Source organism: Arvicanthis niloticus, chromosome 12, assembly GCF_011762505.2.
Source record: "Arvicanthis niloticus isolate mArvNil1 chromosome 12, mArvNil1.pat.X, whole genome shotgun sequence".
NCBI classification, from domain to species: domain Eukaryota; kingdom Metazoa; phylum Chordata; class Mammalia; order Rodentia; family Muridae; genus Arvicanthis; species Arvicanthis niloticus.
This window is the reverse complement of record NC_047669.1, coordinates 23,143,116-23,169,022: the sequence shown is the minus strand read 5'-3', so window position 1 is coordinate 23,169,022 and position 25,907 is coordinate 23,143,116. Positions and strand designations below refer to the sequence as shown.

The 25,907-nt window shown below is 43.4% G+C and overlaps 1 protein-coding gene across 2 annotated transcripts in view; it reads left to right on the top strand.

The window, feature by feature from the left end:
- Cd86 (CD86 molecule) overlaps positions 1-25,907 on the top strand; it is a 61,958-nt gene that overhangs the window by 23,738 nt on the left and 12,313 nt on the right. The window contains exons 2-5 of one of the 2 annotated variants that reach the window (XM_076942893.1): positions 185-289; positions 13,472-13,542; positions 21,435-21,770; positions 23,821-24,117. In XM_076942893.1, coding sequence (XP_076799008.1) covers positions 261-289; positions 13,472-13,542; positions 21,435-21,770; positions 23,821-24,117 — 733 coding nt within the window. In that variant the 5' untranslated portion in view covers positions 185-260. The remainder of the gene's footprint in view (positions 1-184; positions 290-13,471; positions 13,543-21,434; positions 21,771-23,820; positions 24,118-25,907) is intronic. The other variant, XM_034515593.2, reaches the window with a different exon arrangement.

The window sequence follows — 25,907 nt, the reverse complement described above, 5'->3', positions numbered from 1 at the left end:
CGACACAAGCCCTGTCTGTGGTGTCAGCCTCTCTAGTCAGTTCCCCTTTCTGTATCTGAGTTCTTCTCCAGTACTCAGATTATTTCTCTCTGTATAAGGACGCCCAGGAGAGCCGTGGAGCGGACAAGGCTCCTTTTACCTTTCTTCTTCTTTTTTCTTTTAACCTTCTACTTTTTTCTTCAAGTTCCTGTGATCTTCGGGAATGCTACTGTATTTGTGTGTATGGTCCCTGAGCACTGCGGTGGAGAGGCACTGGTGACATGTATGTCGTCAAGACATGTGCAACCTGGTGAGCATGGGAGATAGGAGCTGCAGCTGGGACAGATGTGCAGAGGTGGGCAGTCAGCTGGAGAGGGAGCGGGGAGAGGGCAGAGGGCACGTGCTTAAACCTTTTACCGATCACCACTTGAGTTTCTAACTGTCCACATCAGATGTGGGGCATTACAGAAATGACTCTCCTCCATCTAGATATGTGCTGTAATGGAGCCAAGAGACAGGTCAAGCAGGAAATAGAAGCTGTCACTTACCAAATAGTTGGTAGCTGCTCTTGGTTTTGGGGTGGTGGGAGTTCCCAGAAGTTCTGCTACAGGAAAAGCTTTCAGTGGACACTGGCAATCCCATTGCTCCTATACCGGGCCATTATAGAAAAGGAACCTTCCCACAGTTTTCTCTGTAGTGGCCTCTGATTGCCTGTGTGACTTTTCTATGCCAGGCCCAGACATTCTTTGTCTTCTCCCTTCATATCCAACTGCCTCATCTCAACATTACAATTAACTCATTTGGGGAAAAAATGCTCTTAGGTCAAAAAGGAGTCCAGGCAGTGGTTTGATGTGCTCTTCATGCTGTGTACACATTTGCATTTGCAAATAGGCTTAAAATATTGCTTCCATTAATAGCAGTGTAAGCTTCTGGAGAGAGAGGTGAAAAACAACTTTTGGCCAAGGGAACTTCCCACTCCTCAAATTATAATAATTAAGGAGTTGGCCTGTTCTCCTTAGATGGAATTTTCATCTCAGGACTAACATGAGTACGTGTCTATGCTCAGATCTGGTGGCTCTGCACTGCTGCTGCCATACACGCTGTGGGTGTGACTCAACAAGGCTTAAGTAAAATCTGTATGAAATATCAGCTTATTTATGCATTTAGTATATGTTTGCTGGCTTCTTAATATGTCCTAGGGACAAAGGAGTATCAAAGGCATGAAGGGAAATTATATTCCTGCAGCTTCTAATGGGGAAGGTAATATTAATCACAGGGACACTTAGGTAGGGAGGAAATGGCTCTGTGTGACTACTGACTGAAACTGTGTCTACTGATTCTCACCCCTGGGTGGAGAGGATCTTATTGTATGAATTTGACATGGATGGGGAGAGGGGAAAATCGTGAAAGGTAAACTGTTAAAATACACTGGACTTTTCAATAGAAGAATCAAAGGTTCCGGGGCCATCCAGTTCCAAAATGAGGTGGAAGTGGAAGTTAAGGGGAGGGATCTCTGGGGCAGAATTTTAACTAAAAACACACAGGAGTATGAAAAATGTCTGACACAGGCCTGCAGGAGAGGGAGGCTCCTAGGAAGACTTGGGCAAATCTGAAAGGTGATTGGCAAGTGTTGGCACACAGCTTTGCAGCAGACCGGCGATCTCCTCTCCACTCTCTTGTAAAACGTTGTTTCTGAATGGCGTGTTGGGTACTTTTAGAATGAGGCTGGGAAAGAGATGCCATTTTTGACATAAGAAGAGGAAGACATAGTGTGCTTTGAGTGCATCCTATCTCCCTGCCAAGGTCTTGAGACTTGAGTCACTCCAAGTGTCCCTTCCACTCCTTATCTGTCACACCATGCAATTCCATTCTGAGTTTCATGTTCCATTTAGATAAACTAACGTGAATATAATTCCTGAGAGCTAAAAGCAGATTTGTTTTTTTTTCTCTTCCACTCAGCACTTGCATTGGGGGCTTTCAAAAACTGCCTTGGTGCAAGGCATGATTAATAGGGAATCCCAAAACTGGACTACACTGGAGAATATCATGGTGCACAGTAAAGAGAGAAGGGGCTGTCCCATAGATTATGCCCTGACAACATTGGTTTTCTATTGGTTTGAGTTCTGAGATAAAGAGAAAGGGGGCTCCCCTGGGCACCAGGATGGGCAGTTGACTTTGGGTAAATCGTGTGGCTCTTATTCCTGTCAGCTCGTGAGTGGCAGGGCAGAGACCTAGGGAGAGACCTGTGTCATGAGTTCACCTTTGGGTACTTTTTAGTAAAAAGGAAAAACTGGCTTTGAAAACCCATTAATACTTTAAAAAGAGAATAATCTTCAACTCAAAGAAGCATGATTGTAGGTATAGGTAAGAGAACTGAGTATCTGTCTTATACCCAAATTTACTATTAGGGGACAGGAAAAGCTAAATGATGTTGCCGTGCTCCTCCTGAGTCAGGGAAGGGGAAGTCACCTACATTTTAGTAGCTTGGTTATATCAGAAGGGAATGAAAGCATCCTTTTGCTATTTGTGAACCCACTAATGTTCCTAGTGTATGGGTGTACGCTGTTCCCGAATGACTGCAGAAAACAACAGCTAAAGAACAGAAAACAAAATGTAGGCAAGAGAAGAGGCCAAAGGGGATTTGCTCCAAGGGGATATGAGAGTCCCAAAGATGACTTGGCCTAGGGTAGGAGACATGACTGGGGGTGGGGTGGGGTGAGAGGAAGCAGACCTCAGACTGAGTGACAGTTGGTTATAGCCAAATGTCTTCATCTCCAGTGCCCTCCAGACACCAGGAAGAGTTTGAGTCTGGGTGAGCACCCTGTGTACTTAGCTCCTACCAAAGGCCCCCACTTCTTCTCTGGTTTCCTTCCCTCCTCACTCGGGTCCCTGAGCCTTTTAATATTGGCCTCATGGGTCACTAGTCATCCTGATAGCACCGCTCACTCTTACCAGGCCGCAGATGTGTTATTATCTTACGCTTTATGCATTGGTTTTTGTGGTTGTTGTTTGTTTTTCCTTTCCAAGACATTAATCCCAAACTTCCAGTTTATTGAACCAGATGGGAATTCCTTATCTGACTTTCCAGCCTTGATAAGCTCTCCTGTACTATTTACAGAAATAATGTCCCATTATTTGTCTAGTCTTTCCCTTAGTCCAGTCAGCTAAACAAGCAAACAAACAAACAAACAAACAAACACAACAACAAAATACTTGCTATGAAGGATTTGGTCACCTCTTCATTTCCAAATGTCCTTAAAGGTTATTCTAAGGGCTGAAAGGATTAATTGTGGGGCTCAGGGATTAAGAGCACTGTCTGCTCTTCTAGAGTACCCTAGTTCCGTTTCCAGCACCAACATGGTGGCTAACAACTGCCTGTAACTACGTTTTGGGGTACTCTGATGCCCTCTTCTGGCTTTTGAGAGTACTGCATACATGTGTTGCACAGGCTTCTATCAGGTAAAACACCTATATAGAAAATAAATATAAAAAAAATTCTAAGGTAATTTTATTTGTTTGTATCTCAGAACCTTATGAAAGCAATATAGCATTAAACATAAATGTTCCCAAGATGGAGAAATTACAAAGATTCGAGGTGATAGTCACACTACTAATCAGGATCTGATCATTACTTTTTGTATAAATGTTTTAAAATATCACATTGTATTTACAGCATACACATTGTAAAGTATGTACAGCTATTATATACCAATTAACAATGAGAGATTGAGCTGGAAGTGTCCCTCCATGTTAGCTTGCTGTACAAGCCCTAGGGTCCATCCCCAGCACTGCAGAAATTTGAGAGCCATTTGAGAAAAAAAAATTCTCAAAGAATAACATACCAATAAAAAATACATTGATCATAGAACTCAGGATTACTTGTACGTGTGTGTGTGTGTGTGTGTGTGTGTGTGTGTGCACCAAGACTGTAATTGTAATGCTTAGTTGTGTGAAGTCATCAGCATTTAAAAGTGGCTTGCTGACGGAGCTTCTTTGACTTACGCTAGGCAGATGCGTAGGGTGTCTAGCACAGGACTGTTGCATAGAACGTCTTGGAGGAAAGAGATACTGGAAGCTTGCAGAGCCTTTCACAGACAAAGTGGGTGCCAGCCACATCAAGTTCCTGGAGATTAACAGTTGTTGGTGGTAAACAAGGAGATCTCTCAGAGGAGAATTCTTCAACAGTGCTGTAGCTCAGCCTGAAACCTTTATGGGCAAAAGCCTCAGAATGAGTGACCAGAGTCAACACTATGTGTGGAGGGTTTCATCTGCCCTAACAGAGACTGGCTCCAGCAGCCATTCAGTTGCTTGGCTCTGAGACCAGCCACTGTCCTGACCCAGTTCTAAAACCACCACTGTCTCTCATTTGTGGTCGGGGGACAGGAGCTATCGGTAGGAGTGTTTGCTCAGGTCTTCTGGAAGATCACTGGTAGTCAGCTCACGGTCTCTCTGTAGTTGGGAACATCCTCAGAGGACACCATACTGCCCACTGTGTTAAACTAAAAGAAAAAGGCTCAGGTGGGATAGAGGGAGACGGGATGCCAGGGGCCATCTTTTATTTTTGCTTTTCCCAGAAATGTGATGAGATGCTTGGTTGTGGGATTTTAAAGTTATGGGGCTCAACCACACAGCAATTCAAGAATCCCCTTAAAATGTCTATTCTGTATCATCAGCCTATGTTTTACTTGAGCTGTTCTGCTGATGGGGCGCACATACCTCAGAAGAAAGTCCAGACTCTGGTTGTGGCTGTTTGCCCTTGGCTGTCAGAGATCTGCAGCCCTCTCTTTTTCAGGTTTGTTTACCTGGGTCTTTTCATTGTTCCTCATTTGAGATTTCCCAGTATTCCCTGGTGTCCTTTCCCTTGATAGGATCCACTTCTGTCACTGTCACCAAGTACGACCCTCACCTTGCTGTACAAGATGCCACAATGATGTGGTCTGATCATTACAGATAATGGTGGACAGATGTCGAGTTACGAAATTAATGTGGCTTGGGGTGTGGCTCAGTGGTGGGACACTTGACTAGCTTGCCTCAGGCCCTGAGTGCCGTCTCCATCATCCTCTGCCTCCAATGAAAAGGACCCAATTAATGTCAATTACTATGTCACACTGACACGGTATACTACCCTGTGCATAAAGTATTTTTCTAGTTCCTGTCACTCCGCTTAAACAGTCGTTCTCTTAAAACCCACATTTAGATTGCCAAGCCAACCTTTACAGGGCTGGTTGTACTCCTGTCTCTTTCTTCTTAGATTTTATGAATATTCGGCTGACTGACTTTCAGTTAATTATGATGTCATTTGCATATTTGAAATGAATGGTGCTTTCTATTGCCTTCATTCACAGTTTTAATAAATGTGTGAACCTAAAACAACAAAAATTAGAGTGTCTCATAGCGCCCAGAGCACTTGTTAGTTTTTTTTTTTTTTTTTTGTCAACTTGACACAAGCTGGGTCATCTGAGACAAGGCTCCCTCAATTGAGGAAATGGGTGGATCATATTGGCCTGTATGCAAGTCTGTGGGAGCACTTTCTAGACTAATGATTGGCATGGGAGGGCCCAGCCAATTGTGGGAGGTAGTGCTGGGGAGTAAGAAATGTGAGCAAGCCAGGAAGCAGTGTCCTCCCATGCCCCTGCCTCAGGTTTGCCTCACTTGGGGGTGGGGGGTGGTGGGGGGTAGGGGTGGTTCCTGTTTCTGCCCTTACTTCCCTCCACGACGGCCTGTGACTGTGACATGTAAACCAAATGAACCCTCTCCTCCTTGAGTTACTTTTGCTTGTGCTTTTTATCACAGCAGTGAACTAGGACACCCAGACAGATATGCTAAGAATGATACCACATTCAATGAATGAATGGAATGAATGAATAAATGAATGAGCCAACCCTTGGCCATTACAATGTTAATCCATCAGCATAGCCCATTGATTGTAGTCCTATCTCTTGATTGATCCAATCCACTTCTACTTATTTTTCCATCTCAGACCGATTAGCCATCACTTTTCATTTGAATAATCACCGAGAGACAGGCCTCTGGCATTTTCTGGCTTCTCCGTTATTCATTTGTTATATATATAAAAAATCTTTTTTGACGTAGAATTTTGATTATTTCACTCTGCTATAACTTTGTTAGTCATAATAAAGAACAAAATCTTTAACTAACACACAAGGCAAGTGTGTTCTGGCCCAAGCTGAGCTCTTCTGCCTTGCCTCCCACCTGCCTGCACTTCAACCACAGACACTCTCCATTCTCCCCCCTGCCCCAGTGCCTTTGTATGTGATGTCACTTTGGCTCAGAACACTTTGTAGCTTGCCACTCCTCCCAGCTCCTCACCTAGTTAGTACCTCTGGTTCTGTTTCCTGTAGATGTCCATTACAAACTTTCCTAGAGGTACAGCTGGACTATTTCACTCTTACAGTTCTGGGGGTCAGGATTCAGCCTCAGGGAGATTCTCCCATTCCCTCCTCTGATGGGAGTGAGTGGATGGCATTTCATGCATTTATTTGGTAGCTTAGCAGAAGCAGCTGGAAGGCTATACTGAGCTAGGACTTTTGACCTAAACTTACACATGGGCGACCTGGTACTGTGATGTCAGGGTAGATCTTGCATGGTGGACTCAATTCTTAGACAATACATTTTTAAAAGACACCGTATTGCAGAAAGGCTTTTCGTGACCTGGTTTCAGAAGTTCCTTCTTAATGCTTCAACCTAATAGTCAAACAAGTCAACTATGGGCCAACCTTGGAGTCCTGAGAAGTGGGTAGACTCCACCTCTTTGTGGGAGGGTATCAGAACACAGGTGGTAGTACTGAATCTACCACTTCATCCTCCAAATAGCACTTTAGGCGAGTCGTATGAAAACTTTCTTCAGCACCACGAACATCTCTTTTGTAGCACTTCTCAGAGAAAAAATTTTATATTTGTTTATGTTTAGTTGACAATTATCTTGCCACTTTGGCAAACTGAGCAACTGTACTAAGAAAAGCCATTCCTGACTTTGCTCATCACTCTGTCCCCAGCACTGAGCACAGTGCCTGGCTCAATGAAGCGTGAATGACACAGAACCACCCAAATCTTGATGGTAGTGATTGCACACAGTTCTCAAACTTGTCGCTGTGCCGGAGCCTTGTTAACGGACAGAAGCACGGGATCCAAAGCAACGTCCATTCTTTACAGTTCAGAAACTTCAAATGAAAGGAAATAACTCCACCCTATTCCTCTCAGAGTCTCAACGATAACACTAGCTGCTGTAAGCATGCGGCTTTAGCTTTTGGGACTCTGAAGAACCTCAGTATATTATGACACAGTAGAGGCAAACAGAGGCTCCAGCAATGTGTGTTCTTGGGATCTGGGTCCTTCCACCAGCAGATGGATCCACCCACCCACAGTTGGCTTGTTCAGCCATAAGTGTACATGGGCGTAGAACAGTGGTGAGGTCCTAGTGTGCTTGTGTTATCCGATCTGGTCCTTCCTCTAGTGGCTGTGCCATCCACTGTTTTGCTTGTAGCAAGAACGTTGTACACTCCTGGAGGAGCTAAATACTTCCACTCTCTGCAGTGTTTTTCAGTTTGTCTTATTCCTGGACACTCTGCCTTTCTTTTTAATGCTATATGAGGGACCCAGGCCTACATATCTTTACATCTCCCTAAACCTTTAGAAGAACTTTAATGGTGAAAATATTCGATAAACATTTGCCTTTAAGACAGTGAATGAGCAACCTAGCTGAGACAATGCCCCTCTTAGTAACATTTTTCTAGTACCTGATTACCACTAAGTTCAGAGGCTCCAAAGTCTTTTCCATTGCTGGTTTCCAGATTTCTCTCAGGGAATCTTTCTCCCACTTCCTCTTAAAGAAAAGCATGGTCCTTTGTGTTATCTTATCTCCCCTCTTCTGCCTCAACTAGATCCCAGTGCTTGTGCTACAGCCTGTTGCTTGTGAGGGGTGGAGCAGTGTAGGGTTCTCAACCTGGCACACAGTAGGTGCTCAAGTAGCATCTGTGGAATGATTTGCCAACTAGGACTAAGACAAAAGCTCCCATGATGCAAATGGAGACTTTGACCCCATTCTACCCCATCTCAGGGTCTCCCAAGGATCCCCTAATGATTTTAGGGTATGTTCTGGTAGTGTGCTGTCACTTCATACTTACCCTGTCAGTAGGCAGATTCAGAATTTTTTTTTGCTTGCTACCACATTGTGTTAAAGAAAAATCGGTAAAGTTGGATTAGTTTGAATCTCAGTTCTTCTGTTACTAGGTTCATGGCCTCGAACATATCTTCACCCTTTGAGACTGGTTCTTCATCTGTATTATGGGGGTGAACCATCTCATCTAGCCATGAAAAACCAGGGTGCTTGGTCATTCCCTCCACCACTCTCACTCATGTGAGGGCCAGGTTATAAAGTGAGCAAAGCCGGTATTCTCGGGCACTTTGTTTTTAGACTGTAACTTTTCTTGTGTGAATGGTATTCCTTTTCAGGCTTTTCACTTGCTCACCCACCTCTCAGATCTGATTCTGCTTCTAGTGACAGAAATCTGTCAGAGAATCCCCCCCTAAATTCTTAGGTTCTTTCCTCTCCCACTGCCTCTGCTGAACGCTCCCTCTGATAGTAACAGTTTCCATTTCTTGGGCCACCTGGTAAAAGCCTTGCCTGTGTTTGGAGTTTGGGGGACAGTTCATTCCTGGAAAAGTGACATCTCTGTTCTGGGCCAACAAGAGTAGAGAAACTGGCTTCCTAAAGTAGACACATGTGCACACGCACTCACACACACACACACACACACACACACACACACACACACACACACAAAACCCTTCCTAAAGGAAGGTTGTGTCCATGTTTTAGGAATGGACACTGAGGGGGTCTGTAGTGTCTTTCAGGCTGGTGTGCAGTCTCCATGTGAACAATAGTGATGCTTGAGGAGAAGCTGGACTGTTTGGCAAGGCCAGGGTGTGAGATGTAGAAGATTACTGTCCTCAAGCCCCTAAATGGCTTTTGCTGAAGCCTGGGCATACTTACTGTGGGTAGTTTCAGAGACTAAAACCAGTACTGAGCTGGGTGTGGTTGTGCAAGTCTATAAACCTATTACTTGGAGGCTGAGGCAGGGGGATCATGCATTTGAGACAAACCTGAGCTATAGAGCAAGACCCTCTCTCAAATCCTCACCCTGAAAAAAAAAACAAAGCAAAACACTCACAAAGCTGGTATCAGTCAATGCAAAGAAGGAAAGGAGGCTGCTGCTTCTAATCAAGTTTCCAGAGAAGTTTGCAACAGCACAGACTTCCTGGGCAGAGCCAGTGCTTTGCCACGCCCAGCGAGTTACAGGGACCATTTGTTCTAAATTTCAGAAGGGGTTCTCAACCTTCCTAATGCTGTGACTTCATAATACAGTTCCTCATGCTGTGGGGACCCTCAACCATAAAATTATTTTCATTGCTACTTCATAACTGTAATTTTGGCACTATAATGAATCGTAAAAATCTGATATTTCTGATGGTCTTAAGCAGCCCTGTGAAAGAGTCATTTGCCTCATAAAGGGGTTACAACCCACAGTTTGAGAGCCCCTGCCATAATGGTTCCACATGATTACCTCAGTTAAACTGATCAGTTAAGTTTATAGCATAGGTGTGTTTGACACGTCAGGTGGGAAAAAGTTCACTGATTAGATTCAGTGTGTTGATTTTTTAGGTATTGTACAGACTCCTATATTTAGGTAGGAATTCGGACCTAAAGAGGTCCCAGCCTTTCAGATCCATGACAAATAGGATACTGTAATGACTTAGTGTGAAAAGATGGGCAAGGGTCCTCAGGTTCAACCCGCATGCCACGTTGGCTACAGCTGAACAGACAATGCTAAATCCTAACATTCATTACAGTTACTGGGAGAGAGAGAGAAAGCTACCGAGAACCAGATATTTGGTTTATACATTGAACATTTAATATTTTGGCAGCTAAACTTACTTGTAAGATTATCACAAACTGCTAATTTTCTATATGAGGGAAACAAACTTCTACAGTTTAACAAGAGAAAGTCAGCTTCAAAACAGGATGCGGGAAGGGGTCGGGGGAAGGGCTGCGTGACAAATACCTGGCGTAAGAAATATGAACACCTTAATCATTTGGCGGGATACTCCGATTCATAAGAGAAATTTGTTTTGAAGTAATAGTGGAAACCACCTAACAGACGTGGCTTAGACTTTGAAAAACAAATCAGAAAAATGTCGCCAAGGATATGAAAATATCAGTTATTGGGTGCCTTTGATGGGAATGTGAAGTACTGTTGGACCGAGGTTCCTCAGAGGGTTTAAAATAGAATCTCCGTATGACCCACTCTTCCACTTCTCAGTTTGTATCTAAAAGAAGTGAAAGCAGAAAACTGGGGAGAAATTCGTATGCCTTATGTTCACAGCGGCATTCTTCATGGCATTAAAAGGATGTACATAATTCAAGCAGCCATCTGTAGATGGACGCAGACGCTGAACCCAGTGCAAGCATCTTCAGAAGTACGGAAATTCCAGGAGGTGCTGCAATATGGATGGGCCCCGAAGGCACCACACTAAGTGAAGCAAACCCACCACAGAAAGCTAAATACTGTAAGCTTCCATTTCCATCTAAAGAAGTCAGGTCCATGGAGACAGAAGGTGGTTTCTGAGACAGAGGCATGAGGGAAGAAGAAGCAACGATTACTATTTACTGAGTCCAGAGTTTCCTCTTGCAAAATGAAAAGACTTTGGGATATGGTGATGTTGATGGTTGCACAATGCAAATTTTTTATGTGCTGATGCATGTTTGGAAATGATCACTCTAGTAAATATTGTATGTATTTTACCACATTTAAAAAAATATTATGAGAGGGCTGAGGAATTCAGTTAGTGGGGTACTTGCCTGGCAAGCACAAGGCCCTGGGTTCAATTCCAAGCACTGTCAAAAATGTATAATGAAGCATCATTTTAACCTTTAAATGGTACAGATAAAAAATTTACAAATTAGAAAACATTCTCAAAAATAGTATGTGAAAGTAAGTAGTCTCCCGTTGGTGGAAGTTTTAATGTATAATTGTGGAGGAAAATCTTTCTATATCTGTGAAAACTAAAATTCTATTACTCTTTAGCCCTTGGTCAAGTGATTCTCCTTCTGAGAAGTAGCCAGCTCCTTCAAGTATGGGGTGAAATATAACATGGGTTTTTCTTTACAACAAAAGATTAGGAAAAACTTATCTGACTATTTGCATCAAGTAGATTATGGTAGAATAGTATGCAATTTCTAATACGATAGCGCTAGTTATTATGGATATAAAATAATCCCAAGCTGGTAGTATACATGTAAAAGTATTATTGAATGCTTCTATTTGTGTTTTAAAATAAAATAAGGATACATGTGGATCTGAGTTATTACTTTGTTTTATTTTGTTGAAAATAACTCTAATCGAAGACAAGAAATTGAAGTAGGTAGCTGGTCATTCCAGGCACACCTTTGGAAGAAAGTTAGACGGCCAGGGACCAGAGTTCATAGGGACCCTTGCTTTCAACTATTTGTCACTCTGATAGCTAATAATGGTTGCCACCTTGAATCACCAATCTAGAATCCTGGGATGTCTTTAAGGGGGTTTCTAGACTGGGTTCATTCAAGCAAGGCAAGCCATCTTAACTGCAGCTTGAACCATTGCATGGGCTGGGGTCTCAGGCTGGGTAAAATGGAAAAGGCACGATAAATGCCAGCATTCCTCTCTGCTTTCGGACTGAGGGGACAATGAGACCGGGTGCCTCATGTTCCTGCCCCATGACTTCCCTGCTATGACCACACCCAAACGTGTAAGCCAAAACAAACCCTCCATTCCTGTTGCTTTTATCAGATATTTTGTTGCAAAACCAGGAGAATTAACTAATACTTCTCTACTTTTTTAAAACAAAACAAAACAAAACAAAACAAAACAAAACAAAACAAAACAAAACAAGACAAGGTCTCACTATGTACCAAGGTTGGCCTAAAGCTCACTCGGTAGACCAGCCTGGTCTAGGACTCACTGAGATAGATGGATATTTACCTCTGCCTCCCAAGTGCTGGGATTAAAATGTATGTGCTACCATGTTTAAGACTCAGTTTTACTTTAATATTTTCATGTTATGTACAGATATAATCTCTAAAAATTCTTAATTAAAGAAATTACCGTCTCGAAGGATTAAAACACACACACACACACACACACACACACACACACACACACACACACTACATTTTAGCCCATTGCCCCACACAAATACTGTAAGAGCAGAAGGAAGGATACAGACACAGCCTGAAAGATGGAGAGCAGCTGTAGACAGTCAACCCTCCAAGGAAGAATTTCTGCTATTGAATACTTATGTGTCTCCCCAAAGCATCACTTTCCTTTTATACACAAATCTGGGTAGTAATCCACCTGCTAGCTTTCCTCTTTCACATTAGCCATTAAGCTACAAGCCAATTTGAGTGCCACCCAGTACCAGGTGGTTTTATTCCTATGGTAAGCAGCTAGCATTGGCCTTGTCTTGGAATCTGCTCCAAACTTGGTTTGTTTCCCCACCAGTCCAGTGTTGGTCCTCATTCTGTGCTTCCAGTAAGCTCTAGCATCTTTTTGGTCTATACTGAGTGGTTGAGTAGAGAAGCAGACAGAAAGGGAGAGGAAGAAGAGGCTAGATGTTATAAAGCCTTGTCTGACATTTTTCTTTAGTACACCTTACAGCTGAAGTGAGTATGTCAGGCAGTTATTCTCAAAGTGTGGCCCTGGCAATTGCTAGATATAAGCTTCATCTCAACTTATGGCCAGATTCTCTGTGCACAAGGCCCAGGAAATTGTTTCACATGCTCTCCCGGTGACTTCCACATATGCTAAACTTTGAAAACCACAGGAAAATCAAAGGAAGTTTGATTTTACTCAAGTGTCTATGTGTTCTCTTGTATTTCCTGCGTTGGCTGAGAAAAAAGTAATGCTTTGCTCTACAGCAGAATGTCCCACAGCCTTGTCGCCTAACATCAAGTACATCTGGCTAATGTCACAGTCTCCATCAGCTGTGGGAAGGCTGTGGAGGGTTGGAGAGCAGTGTTTTATACTACTTCAGTCTGGAAAGTGACACATGAGATGTGGACATCTTATTGGCCCTTGGACTTTTCTTTAGGATTTCCTGAGTCTGGGACTTTTTCCTGAGTCTGGGAAGGAAAAGGAGAAAGGAGTGGGGAGGGAGGAGGGAGGAGGGAGGAGGGAAAAGGAAGGAGAGAGGAGGAATCTGTTTCCATGTTTAGAAGCAGCAGCCATCTTTTCTGCCCTCTGTAATATGGCTTGCCTCACTGCAAAGGAGGCTGGGAAATATGGCCTGTGTATGGAGCTAAGGGGTTGGGGGATGACTTCAGTGAATGTGAGAACCTACATGAATTTTAAATACTATTTCTAAGTCATGTTTCAGTGAACAACTGTTTTCAGTCTCACTTTCTAACTAAGTTTTATCTTGTCTTTTTAAATTCCAGCACCATGGACTTGAGGATGTCCATAAGATGTCCACATCTCCTTCTTTTTGTGACATCGATTGTGTTCACAGGTAAGAACCCTTTTCTGTGTTAAGTCCTGGAGTCCTTCTGCTGTATTCCAGTGAGTCAGACCACTGCAAGCCCAGTCTTGAGAGTTGTTGCTATGGTTTGCTCATGTTTCACTAGCCTTGCCTAAGACTCCATAGCAAAGAGCTTTCCTAGAGAGTATGGAAGGATCAGAACCATGACCAGGTATCTCCAGTCTGGGCATCTTCTTCCTCTGGGGGTTGGCAGCCAAACCCCCAGGATCTCAACACACAGCACAAGGCGAGTGTCCTGTCCAGGACTCTTAGAAGGGTAAAGAAGGCCGTGACAGTATAGCCTCTGACTTGACTCCACAAATACACATCTGGTCTTTTCAGTCCCCATTTTCAATATTCTCAAGCCCTTAGGAAACAGCTGATGGGCTTTCAAAGGCTCCTTGTAGTACTGGTTCACCACCACACCCTTCTTCCTTAGCCTGGTGTTCCTTAGTTCAGACTCCTCAAGCTTTGTGACTCTGGACTTCCAGTTAATCATGCCAGTCAATTTACCCTAAAGCTAACTAAGCTAATGCTTTAGGGTTTCCCCTTGCACAGGCTCCCCCTTTCTAACCCCTAAAGACCCCAGGAGGTCCCCAGCACTATATTACATATCTTATGACTTGGTAAGATTTAGATCAGATAACCACAATTAATTAAGATTTCCTTTCCCTCCCCTTATTACAGTCTCCTGCTGGGTGACATTTTGCATTTGAATTGTGTGTTGTTTTTTTTTTTTTTCCTTAAAAAGCTCCCTACAGTTTAGAAGTGTGAGGCCTCCCAGAATTCAGCCCTTCCTGGCTCACTGCTCTCTGGGATGCACCTATAAGCAGCTGGCTGGAGACCCTACTATGCATCCTGCGACTGAATGCCATTTTGTTACTGCTGGCCCACACTTTCCTGTATTCACTTTCTCCACCTCAGCGCTGACAGGGAAACCATCTCAGTCTTGGTGACCTGCAGACAGGGTAGGTGAGCTTGTGGTGTGCCTGTAGCAGCTGCAGGCCACCCCTGACCACCTGGCCTCTGACTAATCAGCTCAGCCACAAAACCACCTCCTCCATAATTGTCACACAACAGTCCCTTGGCCACTGACCCTAGCCCTGGCAGGTTACAGAGGAGGAGTTGAGTATTGTAAAGAGATATTCCCTTAGATCTCAGTAGATAGAGACAGGTCTTCTGTGATTTGTATTTTCTGCTTAGCACTGGAGGCTTGCTGAGGGCACCAGTGTGACATCTACAGGTACTCACCTAGCTATCATCAATGTAGGTGAGAATGGCACCTTTCACTTGCCAGGGTCAATGACCTGGAGTCTCAGCTCCTGGGGAGATGTGTACACACACAAATATCAGAGGTAAGGGAGAAAAAGATAATTTGTATGTGTGTGTGTGTGTGTGTGTGTGTGTGTGTGTGCGCGCATGCCTCTCTCTCTCTCCCTCTGTGTGTGTGTGTTTATGTATCTGTACACGTCTCAATGTATGCACATGCATGCATGTCTCTGTGTATCTCTGTGTGTGTGTGGTGTTTGTGTGTCATGTGTACACTTGTGTGCATGCACGGTTGCCTATGTGTGCCTTTGTGTATATGTCTCTCTGTGTGTATGTGTGTGGTGTATACATGTGTGTTCATGGATGTTTGTGTCTGTGTGTGTGTATGTGTGTGTATGTGTGTGTGTGTGTTTAGTTCAGGTACTGTTCTGAGTACTTTATAAATAGTAATTCATTTAAAAACCACAGTAACTTGCTGCATTAGGTCTTGCCATTATTCCTTATTTTAAGACAAGGTCCCTTAAGTGCAGAGACAGCTAAGTAATTGACTCAAGCTCAACATAGCTCCCAATGAGAGAGGCCAGCTCCGTGCCCAGCAGTACAGGCTGAACGACACTGGTGTGAGATATCAGGCTATTTCTAACTCTTGCTCCTGAGGTCATTTCAAGTGGCAAGCTCTGGTTTTGGGTGAGTCAGATAGCTTTGGCGGATGATATTGCTTCAGCTTGGTTCTTCCTCCTTTGCTTCCTGCTTCTATCCGAAGCCACACCCCAGCTGTCCCCGAATCTTAGGCCTTAGCACTGGCAGCCAGAATGGCAAGCTTAGCTTTTAGGATCTGGGAGAGAAATGCCCCGGGAACAAATATTCAGTAACAGCTTAACTGAGACATCTTTCCCGTCCCCAAACTTTTGGGCTCAGCCCTTTGAAAGTGAGTAGGTAAAGCTGAGAAACCCATCAAAACCAAGGACAGGTGTCACTTCTATTTTGACCTGCTCTGAAACCGTGTGGAAACTCCTAGCTCCTAAAAAAGGGGGTTGATGATATTGAAACCATAAGAAAAAAAAAATCTTGAGTGATAACTGATTAGGTTTCATTCTAGCCAGGGGAGGATATATGGGAAGAGGATATAGCTGGGGACCAATAGAGGCAATTGGCATCAACCGCTAGAAAATGAACTTGCCAATACTTCACTCACCAATAAACTCAGTGATGAAACAGTCAGCATCCATTTCCAACCTCTCATCATTTTTTACTATCATAATCATTGATAAATATACTTCTTTAGTTTTTTTAAATTTCAAACATGCATACAAATGTATCTTGGTTATGTCTATCCCATTCCTTCCCTCCAATCTCTCAGTCCTCCCCAAAACACCTCCCATCTGCCTCTCAACTTTGAATGCACATACATGGAGCCCCAATCCCAGAGGCTCAGCAAACATTACTGGAGACAAGATGGGTAGAAAGAATCTAAGAGTCAGAGGATGAGGAGGAGTTCTCTGACCACTGACCACTGGACAAGACATGGCTGTTTCACACGTGAATTTTTAGAAGCTATGGTTATCTGCACAAGACAACCATAAGATTAAGAGAATTAAAGGTCCCAGCAGGAAATAAGGAAGAAGGGCTGTTCCCAATCCCTAGCCGAAGAGCTAATAGCAGTTGCTGGCTACTGAGGGAGAGACACTTTTCTTGGGGTAGGGACATTGGTATCTATGCCCAGGAGATGACCCACACAGGTGTGCTTATGAACAACACTAAATGGACTTAGAGTGTATTATTAAATTAAAAGCCAACCATTTTTAAACATAGAAGAAAATCTATTTGAGACAAATCTATCTCTTCCTGAGCTATTTAATAGGCACCTACCCAAGGGCAGGCATGCAAAGAGAAAAGGAGACACAATTGGCAATAATAATCCACGGGGGGGGGGGGATTGCAAGGCTGATAACTTATGACAATACATAAGACATAGAGAGAAATAGTTCTTCCTGGCCCCCTACACCTCTCACATGTTTTGTCTGGAAATTGTATACCTTTATTGATGCCCCTGATCAATTGCTCCAAGTGTGGCAGACAAAGGAGAACTTTGTGGGCTCAGTTCTCTTCTTCCACATTTGTGTGGGTCCCGAGGGTTGGATGCAGGTTATCAGGCTTGTACAGCATCCTTCTGGGACATCTCATGGGCCCTTCCCTCTGGGGATCCTCTAGCCTGGCCTTCAAGTAGCTATGATGACAGGTGCATTTACCATGTCTAGTTGGGTTGGACACTTGGCAGTTGCTCTCTTCTTGTATGAGGCTTCTCCAGTTCTAGGGTGCTCACTTCACCTGACCAACACTGGTCAACAATAACCCTGGAGTAGGAGAGACTTTCTTCACTTAAAGATGTACACAAAACAGCTTCAGACTCTCAGTTCATGTTCTGTGGCAAGGTTGACTGTCTTCCCTCAAATTCTATAGATTTTGGCTTGGTTGGTTGGATGAAAATAGCATTTTTGTTGCCTTTCAGCTCTATCTCTTGTCATTGTCTAGCATCACTAACCTGGGGTAACTGGTACCTGGGGTAAACTAACAATTCAAACTTAATCTACCTAAAGAGTCGCTGTCTTAGGGCCTTTTCAGATATAAGAAGTAGAGTGCATCCCTTGTTATCTATATGAAAATATCCAACAAGCTATCTGCTGTGGTGTCTGGAACTCCACTGAAGGCTGTGGACTGGAGATACACTAGCTTATCCTTGAGTGTTCAATCAATGGGCATACAGAATAAATTCCAGAGTGGACAGACACATGAACCAGGAAGTCAGACTGAGGAAGTTAATTCCAAGTAAGCTGGAGTTCAAAGCCGTGCTACTTTTGATGCAATGGCCAGATGGGGTGACATCAGAAAGAGCACAGAGCTGCCCTGACGGAAGCTGGTAACACCTTTTGTCAGAAAAGCTTCAGGAGAGACAGGAGTGAGCCATGTAGAGGGGAGAAAGCTGTCTCTGCTCACTGGGGAATCTAACAGAAAAGAAAAGTAAGGACAGAAGAGACCTGTTTGTGACAGGATGATGAGACTAGAGGCCATGCTCAGAGAAGTAGGACATCACAAATGTCAAATGTCACTTACCTATTCAATAAAAATATTTCCTGTAAGGGTGCTTAGCCACACCCAGTTGTAAGATCAGATCTGTAGATGCAAAAGCAGTTTCTTTAGTATAACTTCTACCAGGGCTAAGAGGCATATTTACTAGCTTTTTACTTGTGAGAAAAAGTTACAAGGCTGTATTATTTTTTTGTGTTGTCCAATGTAATAGCCAGTATCCATATGTGACTCATTAAGCTTTAATTAAATGCGATTACATGAGAGGAAACAATTCAATTTATCCAGCACTGTAAAAGACGCTCTAGTTTCTTGGTCATACTTACTACTTGTCGAGATTCACATTGTTCAAAACCAGATAAGAATTCTCTCTCCTCAAAGAATTCTTTCGGAGGAATAATACACTGTGAGATCAAAGACTCGGGTCTAAGAGAGCTAACATCTCAATGAAGTTGAAGAACAGCTAGAAAGAAAATGAGAGTGAAAACTGGAGGGCATCATAAGCCATGGGCAAGATCTGAGGCTTTAAGCCTCCTGGGAGACTGTTCAGGATCGTGCCATGAGAAATGGAGGGCGATGACCAGGTCTTCCGGTGAAGGCCTCTGTGGTGGATGAAGTCAAGGAACTTTGACACAAGGTTGTTGGCAGATTCGTTATTGATGAATAAATTGTTAGATTATGTTAGCTAATCAATTTGAGAATTGGTTAGAAAGAACAGCCTTGAATATAATGCCGAAATCTTCCTTGAATGAAGACATAGTGACCAATAATTAGTAGTTCATAACTATGAGATGGGAGACACCTTTTGAGTGGAGAGGGGCTGCTCAAGACCCTTGCTGAGGAAGCCAGGAGTGTCTTGTGGGCCATGTGGAGTCATTTGGGTAGAACTAGAGTCCATGGAAAGGATGTTTAGGGTAACATTTTTATTGAAGAGGGTCAGCTATAGTGGGATCTAGTACGATGGAGCAGGGCAGAAGAGATGATGAGTTTTGGGTACTGACCAGGGAAGACTGACATTCTGGTGGGGTCATAGGCTCACATGATGCTCAGCCTTTGGGCTCCATGGGACACTCTGGTGGTTTCTTTCTGCAGAGGTCCTTTAGTATTCTTGACCACTGATTCCTGACTGGGGAGATACATGCCTGAATTCCTGTGTGCTTGGCTTCTGGCTGTATAATCTCAGTCACAGCTAAATCTAAACCATTTCTCTGGTCCAACTGCTAAAAGAGGGAGGATTTCTTAGTGCTTTCCACCAATGGAATTTCAGGGAGTTCACTTGCTTTGAGGCCCCAAGTTCTGGGGACCATAAAAGTGGAGGCCTGAAGCCACTGGGAAAGAACAGACGTTGAGTCACATTTTCCCCATATGGTCATAGTTAAGATGTGTCTGCCTGGTTCAGAGTGACATCACGACAACCAGGGTCTGATGACAGGCCAAAGCATGTAAACTGCGAAATACTTTCAGTTCCACTCAGGATGCCTACAGAGTAGTTTCTGCCCAGTGGGGAGGAGAAGGGGGTTAGAAAGGATAGAAGTGAATATGGGTGGTGATTAACTCTGATCCCCTCAGCTTCCCAAATAAGAGTTTTTGGTAAAAATGAAGGGTCTGATTCAGCTCTTGTGTGGAACCAGAAAGTCTATGTTTCTGACCAGCCCCTAGGTAAGGCCAAAGGCTTTGGTCAACTTTTTATTGGTAGGTAAAGAGGAAGCCGAGAGAAGATGAAGTTCCTGTTATATTTGGGACGGGGTGGGGGTGGGGGGCTGGATCAGAGAAGTTGGACAGGGAGTGAATGGAAAGGAAATTAGGTACTCTGGGTTTCCACAGAAGAAAAAGAAACTCTGTGTGTCAAACAGACATAAGAAACTCAGAGTGAGTTCACTTCTAGAACCAGAAAGTACAACTAATAGCATAGCAATAACGTCACAGAAACCAATAGCTGGCCAACACTTCAGCAGCCTGCTTGCTTCTCCGTCAGATCATCTGCCCAGAATCACAGGAAGTTAGACCCAAACCAGAATATGTCCTGCCCTCCACAGAGTCCGTCAGCTCTCACTGAACTGCGAACATTTACAGCAGGTGGCACTCTTGCCTTTCACTTAAGAGATTAGCAGCGATGTAACAGAAGCCAAATACAATACATTTTCCTTAGGTCCCATTTTCGCTCTTGTGGGAACTTAGTGATCTCCCTCTTCCCTCCAATGCAGACTTCCATGCTGTACTTCACGGATGCCTGGAGTCTCCTCCAGGACCATAGGCAACCTCTTGATCATAGGTTCTCATGGGGTGGTCTGCAGGCAGTTGAGCTTTGCCAAGTACACACCATCCTACCTGCCTATTTCCTGTTTAAAGGGAAGCCAACTGGTCAGATCAATTCAACTTCTCCTGACCCACCACCACATTGAGTGAGACTCCTCTCTCATCTCCCTCACCCACCACTGGCCCTCCTTTTTCTTCCTTCCTTCCTGAAGTCCTGAAGAACAAATGGTTTTTTTTATGAAGACTCTATTCCAATCTTCTCCCCATGGCAGGATCTAGCTTCATATGAACCAAAAAAGGCATGTCCATCTCACCTTTCACCTTTCACCTCTCACCTCTCACCTCTCATCTCCCTCTATTGATTTTCTTTTCTGAGTCTCCAGCAGTTCTGTGGCCTAGAAAAAGTCCCACAAGTTGGCTTACGCCAGTGTGTCCTTTCTCTGAACTTTTCCATCATAATCCTTTCTGGTTCTGAAAGTTTCCAGGGCAGTGCAGCTTGGGAGTATCCATTGGTTTCTCTGAGGTTTCTGTAACGTGACAAGGCACATTCTCACCTTCCTACCTATAGCTCCCTCCCAGCAGCTAACTCACATTCCTTAAATATCTTGACCACTATATCTCCCAAGAGCCATTGCATTTCCCAGCTTCCTTTCTGGTCCCTGAAAGATCCTAGAGAGGTCATTGTTGTTTGACACTTGAGTCACTTCAAAACCTCTTTCCTCACTCTGGGAATAGCAGTCATGGTAGCAGGAACTGGATGAATGTCAAAGAGGTGACTCAATGGAGCTCCTAACGTAAATGAAGACTAATAAAAGGTGTGTGACCATCAGCAACAATCTGTTTTTTTTTTTTTTTAACCATAGCAGACCGAAGAATAAGGGGATTGCACGGGGGCAGGCAGGGTTTAGGGAGATGGTGTAGCAATTATAGAGGCTGTAGCAACCGTGGTGATGGTAGTCACTGGTCTGGTTTAGAAATTCACAGAAGCATAGTACCAGAAAGATTCCTAGAACATTTTACTTCAATCCACCTCCTTAATCGGCTGAGAAAGCTGAGATTCGAAAAGGTTGCAGCCTGCACACATGAACAGTGGAGCAAAAACAAAGGTCTAAGTTCCAGATGTCCAGCATGGATGCCCGGTTCCAGATCCTAGCATCCACCTCTCCAGGCATGTCTATCACTGCCTGGCAAGGTGGAGGCTGGGTGCTGTGTCAGAGCAACGGAGCTTCCCCTTTTTGTTTCCTCTTTCCTAATTCTCAGGTTTTCTATTTCAGCCACTGCTTCCATGAAGAGGCAAGCTTACTTCAATAGGACTGCATACCTGCCATGCCCAAATACAAAGGCTCAAAACATAAGCCTGAGTGAGCTGGTAGTATTTTGGCAGGACCAGAACAAGTTGGTTCTGTATGAGCATTATCTGGGCACAGAGAAACCTGATAATGTGAATTCCAAGTACCTGGGTCGCACGAGCTTTGACAGAGAAACCTGGGCTCTACGACTTCACAATGTTCAGATCAAGGACATGGGCTCGTATGATTGTTTTATACAACGAAAACCACCCACAGGATCAATCATCCTCCAGCAGACAGAAACAGAGCTCTCAGTGATCGGTATGTGGTCAGTGCTGTGTTTACATTGTCGACTGCTTGGATGAGACTAGAAATGGGCAAGGAAACACTGAGGGTGGTTGTTTAAACAGACTGGAAAAGAAGGCAGAAGAGAGACACTTCTAGGAAGTCTGTTTGGAGGGAATGTGGGGTCCGAGAGTGGGAAACTGAAAGCCCTTTGTATTTGGACGGTTTGTTTCTTGAAGATCAGTGAGAATTTTTGGAGACAAGCTAGAGCTAGCTGAACAAAAGCAACGGGGTCAGATTAAAACAACAATCAATGTGGCCACTGCTTCTATTTTCTCCTTTTAGTCTAAGATTTTGTTTTCACCCACAGTAGTCTGGGGCTCTTGCTTTTAGTTCTTATGGTTCTGTCATTCTGAGAACAGCATATAAAGGGAGCCGGACACGAGTGTTTAACCTTAAAGATGAACTTCTTTTATTCAGCACAATGCCTTTTGTGTTTCATCTAAGTTGAGCCTATCAAAAATTTGGAACTTGCTTTTTTTTTTAACTGATGAATTACATTATACTGTCAATCACTGAAAGACACTGGGTTGTTTCCAGTTTGAAGCTGAGACAAACCGAGCTGCCATACAAGTGTCAGCCTCTGTGTGAACGTAAGTTTGCATTTCTCTAGTGTAGATTCATTCCGAGGCATAATGTTGCTGGACCCACATGAATTCTTTATGAACTTGGAAAAGGCAGACTGATGAGAAACAATTCTAGAATGAACCTTTTTCTAAAACTACAGGATGAAACAGGCAAAACCAGACCCAGCATGGAGTGCTACTCTCCTTGAGCATGACTTGATTCAAATGTGGCTACAGGGCTTCCATTTAACAAGGTGCTAAGTCGGTGTTCTCCGTGTGTGGCAGGCACCTCTGGAGAAACAGTGTGTTTTAAGAGAGGCACAGAGCAGCCTTTAAAACAAATTGCCTCTTTATTATAATGTGTATTTGTACTACAACTTAACTCATGACTGCAAAAGACATTGTTGATAAAGCTGAGTAGAATCTAGAATTTCTCACCAAGCATCAGCAGAATGTTCAAGGAACATTAACAATGTTGCAAAAATCAAAAATGGATGGCATACAAATGACTTCCATTGTTAGGAAGAATGCATGGTACTATCGTTTTGGTTATGAGTCTAGCCTTTAGTGGCTGAGTCCTCTCTCCAGTTTCACACTCAGTTATCAATTAATATGTAGAATGTACACATGTGCCAGATCCAGGATCTTTGTGACAGTGCACTTCCATCCTAAAAACACCAGTAGAAAACAAAGCGGAGAGGGTTTTGAACTTGCCCTTGTATGAATGAATTTCTTTCAGCACAGTAGTCCTCAACCTTCCTAATTCTGTGACCTTTTAATCTACTTCCTTATGTTGTGGTGACCTCAAACCATACAATTATTTAATTTCTACTTCATAATGGTAATTTTGCTACTGTTATGAATCATAATGTAAACATCTGATATGCAGAATATCTAATGAACACCCCAAAGGGGTCGCAACCCATGGGTTGAGAACCACCACTGTTACAGTGCATAAAGTTAGACTCTGGTAATCATGTCAAAAACCAACATTCTGAGTTTGTAAACACAAAGACATCCCTTATTACCCTTACACGTAGGTTCTTAAAGATGAGACCCAGTGATGCAAGGACTATAAACCCTGTGAGTTCTTGATGGAAATCTATCTCATTCCTCTGTGGCGAGGTGGAATGTTTTCCTATGGGAATGTAGGCCAGGTCGTTAGAGCAAGTCTCCATTGAGTCCCCAGTTTTTAGAGTACTGGCTTCACTGTAGACTTCGGTAAGATAATTTTAGCTAGCCTTTCTCTCAGAGAGCACTCTCTAGGGGAGCAAGCAGACATACTGAAAGATAAATGCAGGCTTACTATGTAGTCCTCACTATGGGCTGAGGCCCACACCGTATACACCTTGAGATGGCCAGGTCTACTCCAATCAGGGAACTGGATATCAGTCACTTGCTGTTTCTTTGTATCCATGTCTACATTTAGGTTGACTGTTTCCAACCCTTTCTGCTTCCAGCCAACTTCAGTAAACCTGAAATAGAACCGGCTCAGAATATAACAAGAAATTCTGGCATAAATTTGACCTGCTCATCTAAACAAGGTTACCCAAAACCTAAGAAGATGTATTTTCTGATAACCAATTCAACTAATAAGTATGGCGATAACATGCAGATATCACAAGACAACGTCACAGAACTGTTCAGTGTTTCCATCAGCCTATCTCATTCATTCCCGGATGGTGTGTACAATATGACCGTCGAGTGTTTTCTGGAAACAGAGTCAATAACTATTTCCTCCAAACCTTACAATATAGGTAAGGATGCTTCCTAAGATTATTTATTTCACAAGGTGCTATATGCAAATCTTTTATCCCAATTATCCAGTGTTCACTGCTGGCTGAAAAACCTTCCAGTAGGCCACTAGGAAGGAGGCGAATAGAAGGTTCTTTTTACATTTGCATGACCTAAGGTCCAAGAGTCTATGAAACTGAGCTTTACTTGAAGAAACATGGTCTTAGCCCTGAAACTGACCCGAGTCTTTGGAGTTACCCTTGGATGGAGGACAATGAGATGCTGTGGACACAAAATAGAAGATATCTCCTAGCAAGAAGCTTTCAGCTGACTAAAATACACACATGTGCACAAGTGCACATATAATATTTGTATATACACCTGCCTCCAAATATTATTATTATTATATAATATTTGTATTATATATGTACTTATTATGCATATGGACTCACTGTAGTCATTGTTGACTCTAAAGCTGAAAACTCAGATAGAAGATATCTTCTCTCTAAAAACTCAGAACATATCTTCTCGTTCTTGAGACTCTCCCAGAAATCCATGATGTACATATATGACAAACTTAGTTTTTTTTTTTTTTTAAAAGTAAAAGTCAAGTCTAAATTATAGCTCATGGAAACAATTTCCTAAATTTAAAACCAGCTGATAATCAGTTCTGTGAGCATTCAGAGGTAGGCAAGATCTTTGAAAGTCAGGTAAGTCTTCCTAAAGGCACTGGGGCCTTATCCTACTGTAAAACAGACTATCGGACTTGGTAAATAAAAATAGAAGGGAGGGGGGGAGATAGAGTTCCCTATGCAAACCCCTCATGTTTGCAGTGACTTCATGCATGCTCAGCCAGTGAGAGAGCCACACTGATACACCGGTACAGAGAGCTGTACCCAAAAGGAGCAGGAAATATGTTCAAGACAGACTCAGTAAAGGCAGCATCTTCTTGCTGTGCTTCCATGGTGATGAAAGAAGAGTTTGAACCTCAGTGCCAGCTTTGCCCCAGAGAGAGCTAACGTGTACCTCACTTGTGACAAGCAACCATTCCTCCTAGAATGAGGAGGACACTCTGCTCTCGTTTGGTGCTCATCACTCGTCGATGTTTATTCTGAGGCTCATCCCCTCCCCCATCCTACCCACAAACCCTCAGCCACCTGCCTTCTGCTTCTATGGCCCCTTCTCCAGCCCTTTAACTATGATTTGCTTCTTCTGATGGCACCCATCCATCTCTTTCTGCTTCCCCTGGCTTTGCCTCATCCTTGATGCTGGTGCCTCCCCCAGTAACTTGGATACATTCCGAGAAACATTCCCATGACTAGATTTACAACTGAACCTACCCACTCTCCCCAGACTGATTCCCTTTTGCTCAGATATCTCAGCCACTGAGAATCTAGTAAGAGATGTGGTCACCCAGCTGTCCTAGTTGCTTCTACTGCACCATTTCCTAGAAACATAGAAGACACTCTAAGCAGTACCTAAAGGTAATTACCTTCAGGTAACCACCAGCTTCAATCTCCCCACCCTTGTCTACAAGTGAGCAGGTAACACCATAAGCTCATCATGACTCATCTCTACTAGCTAACTATGTTAGAACTTGCCCAGGTACTACCTTCAGAAATACTTCAGCCCTGGGTATCTCATCCAAAGGGCTTGCATACCTGTATCCCTAAATTTATGCCCTGGCCAGAGATAGGTTAGCTACTTTCTTACTTAAAGTTTTATTGCTGTGAAGAAACACTATGACCACAGCAATTCTTATAAAGGAAAACATTTAATTGGGGCTGGCTTACAGTTTCAGAGGGTTAGTCTA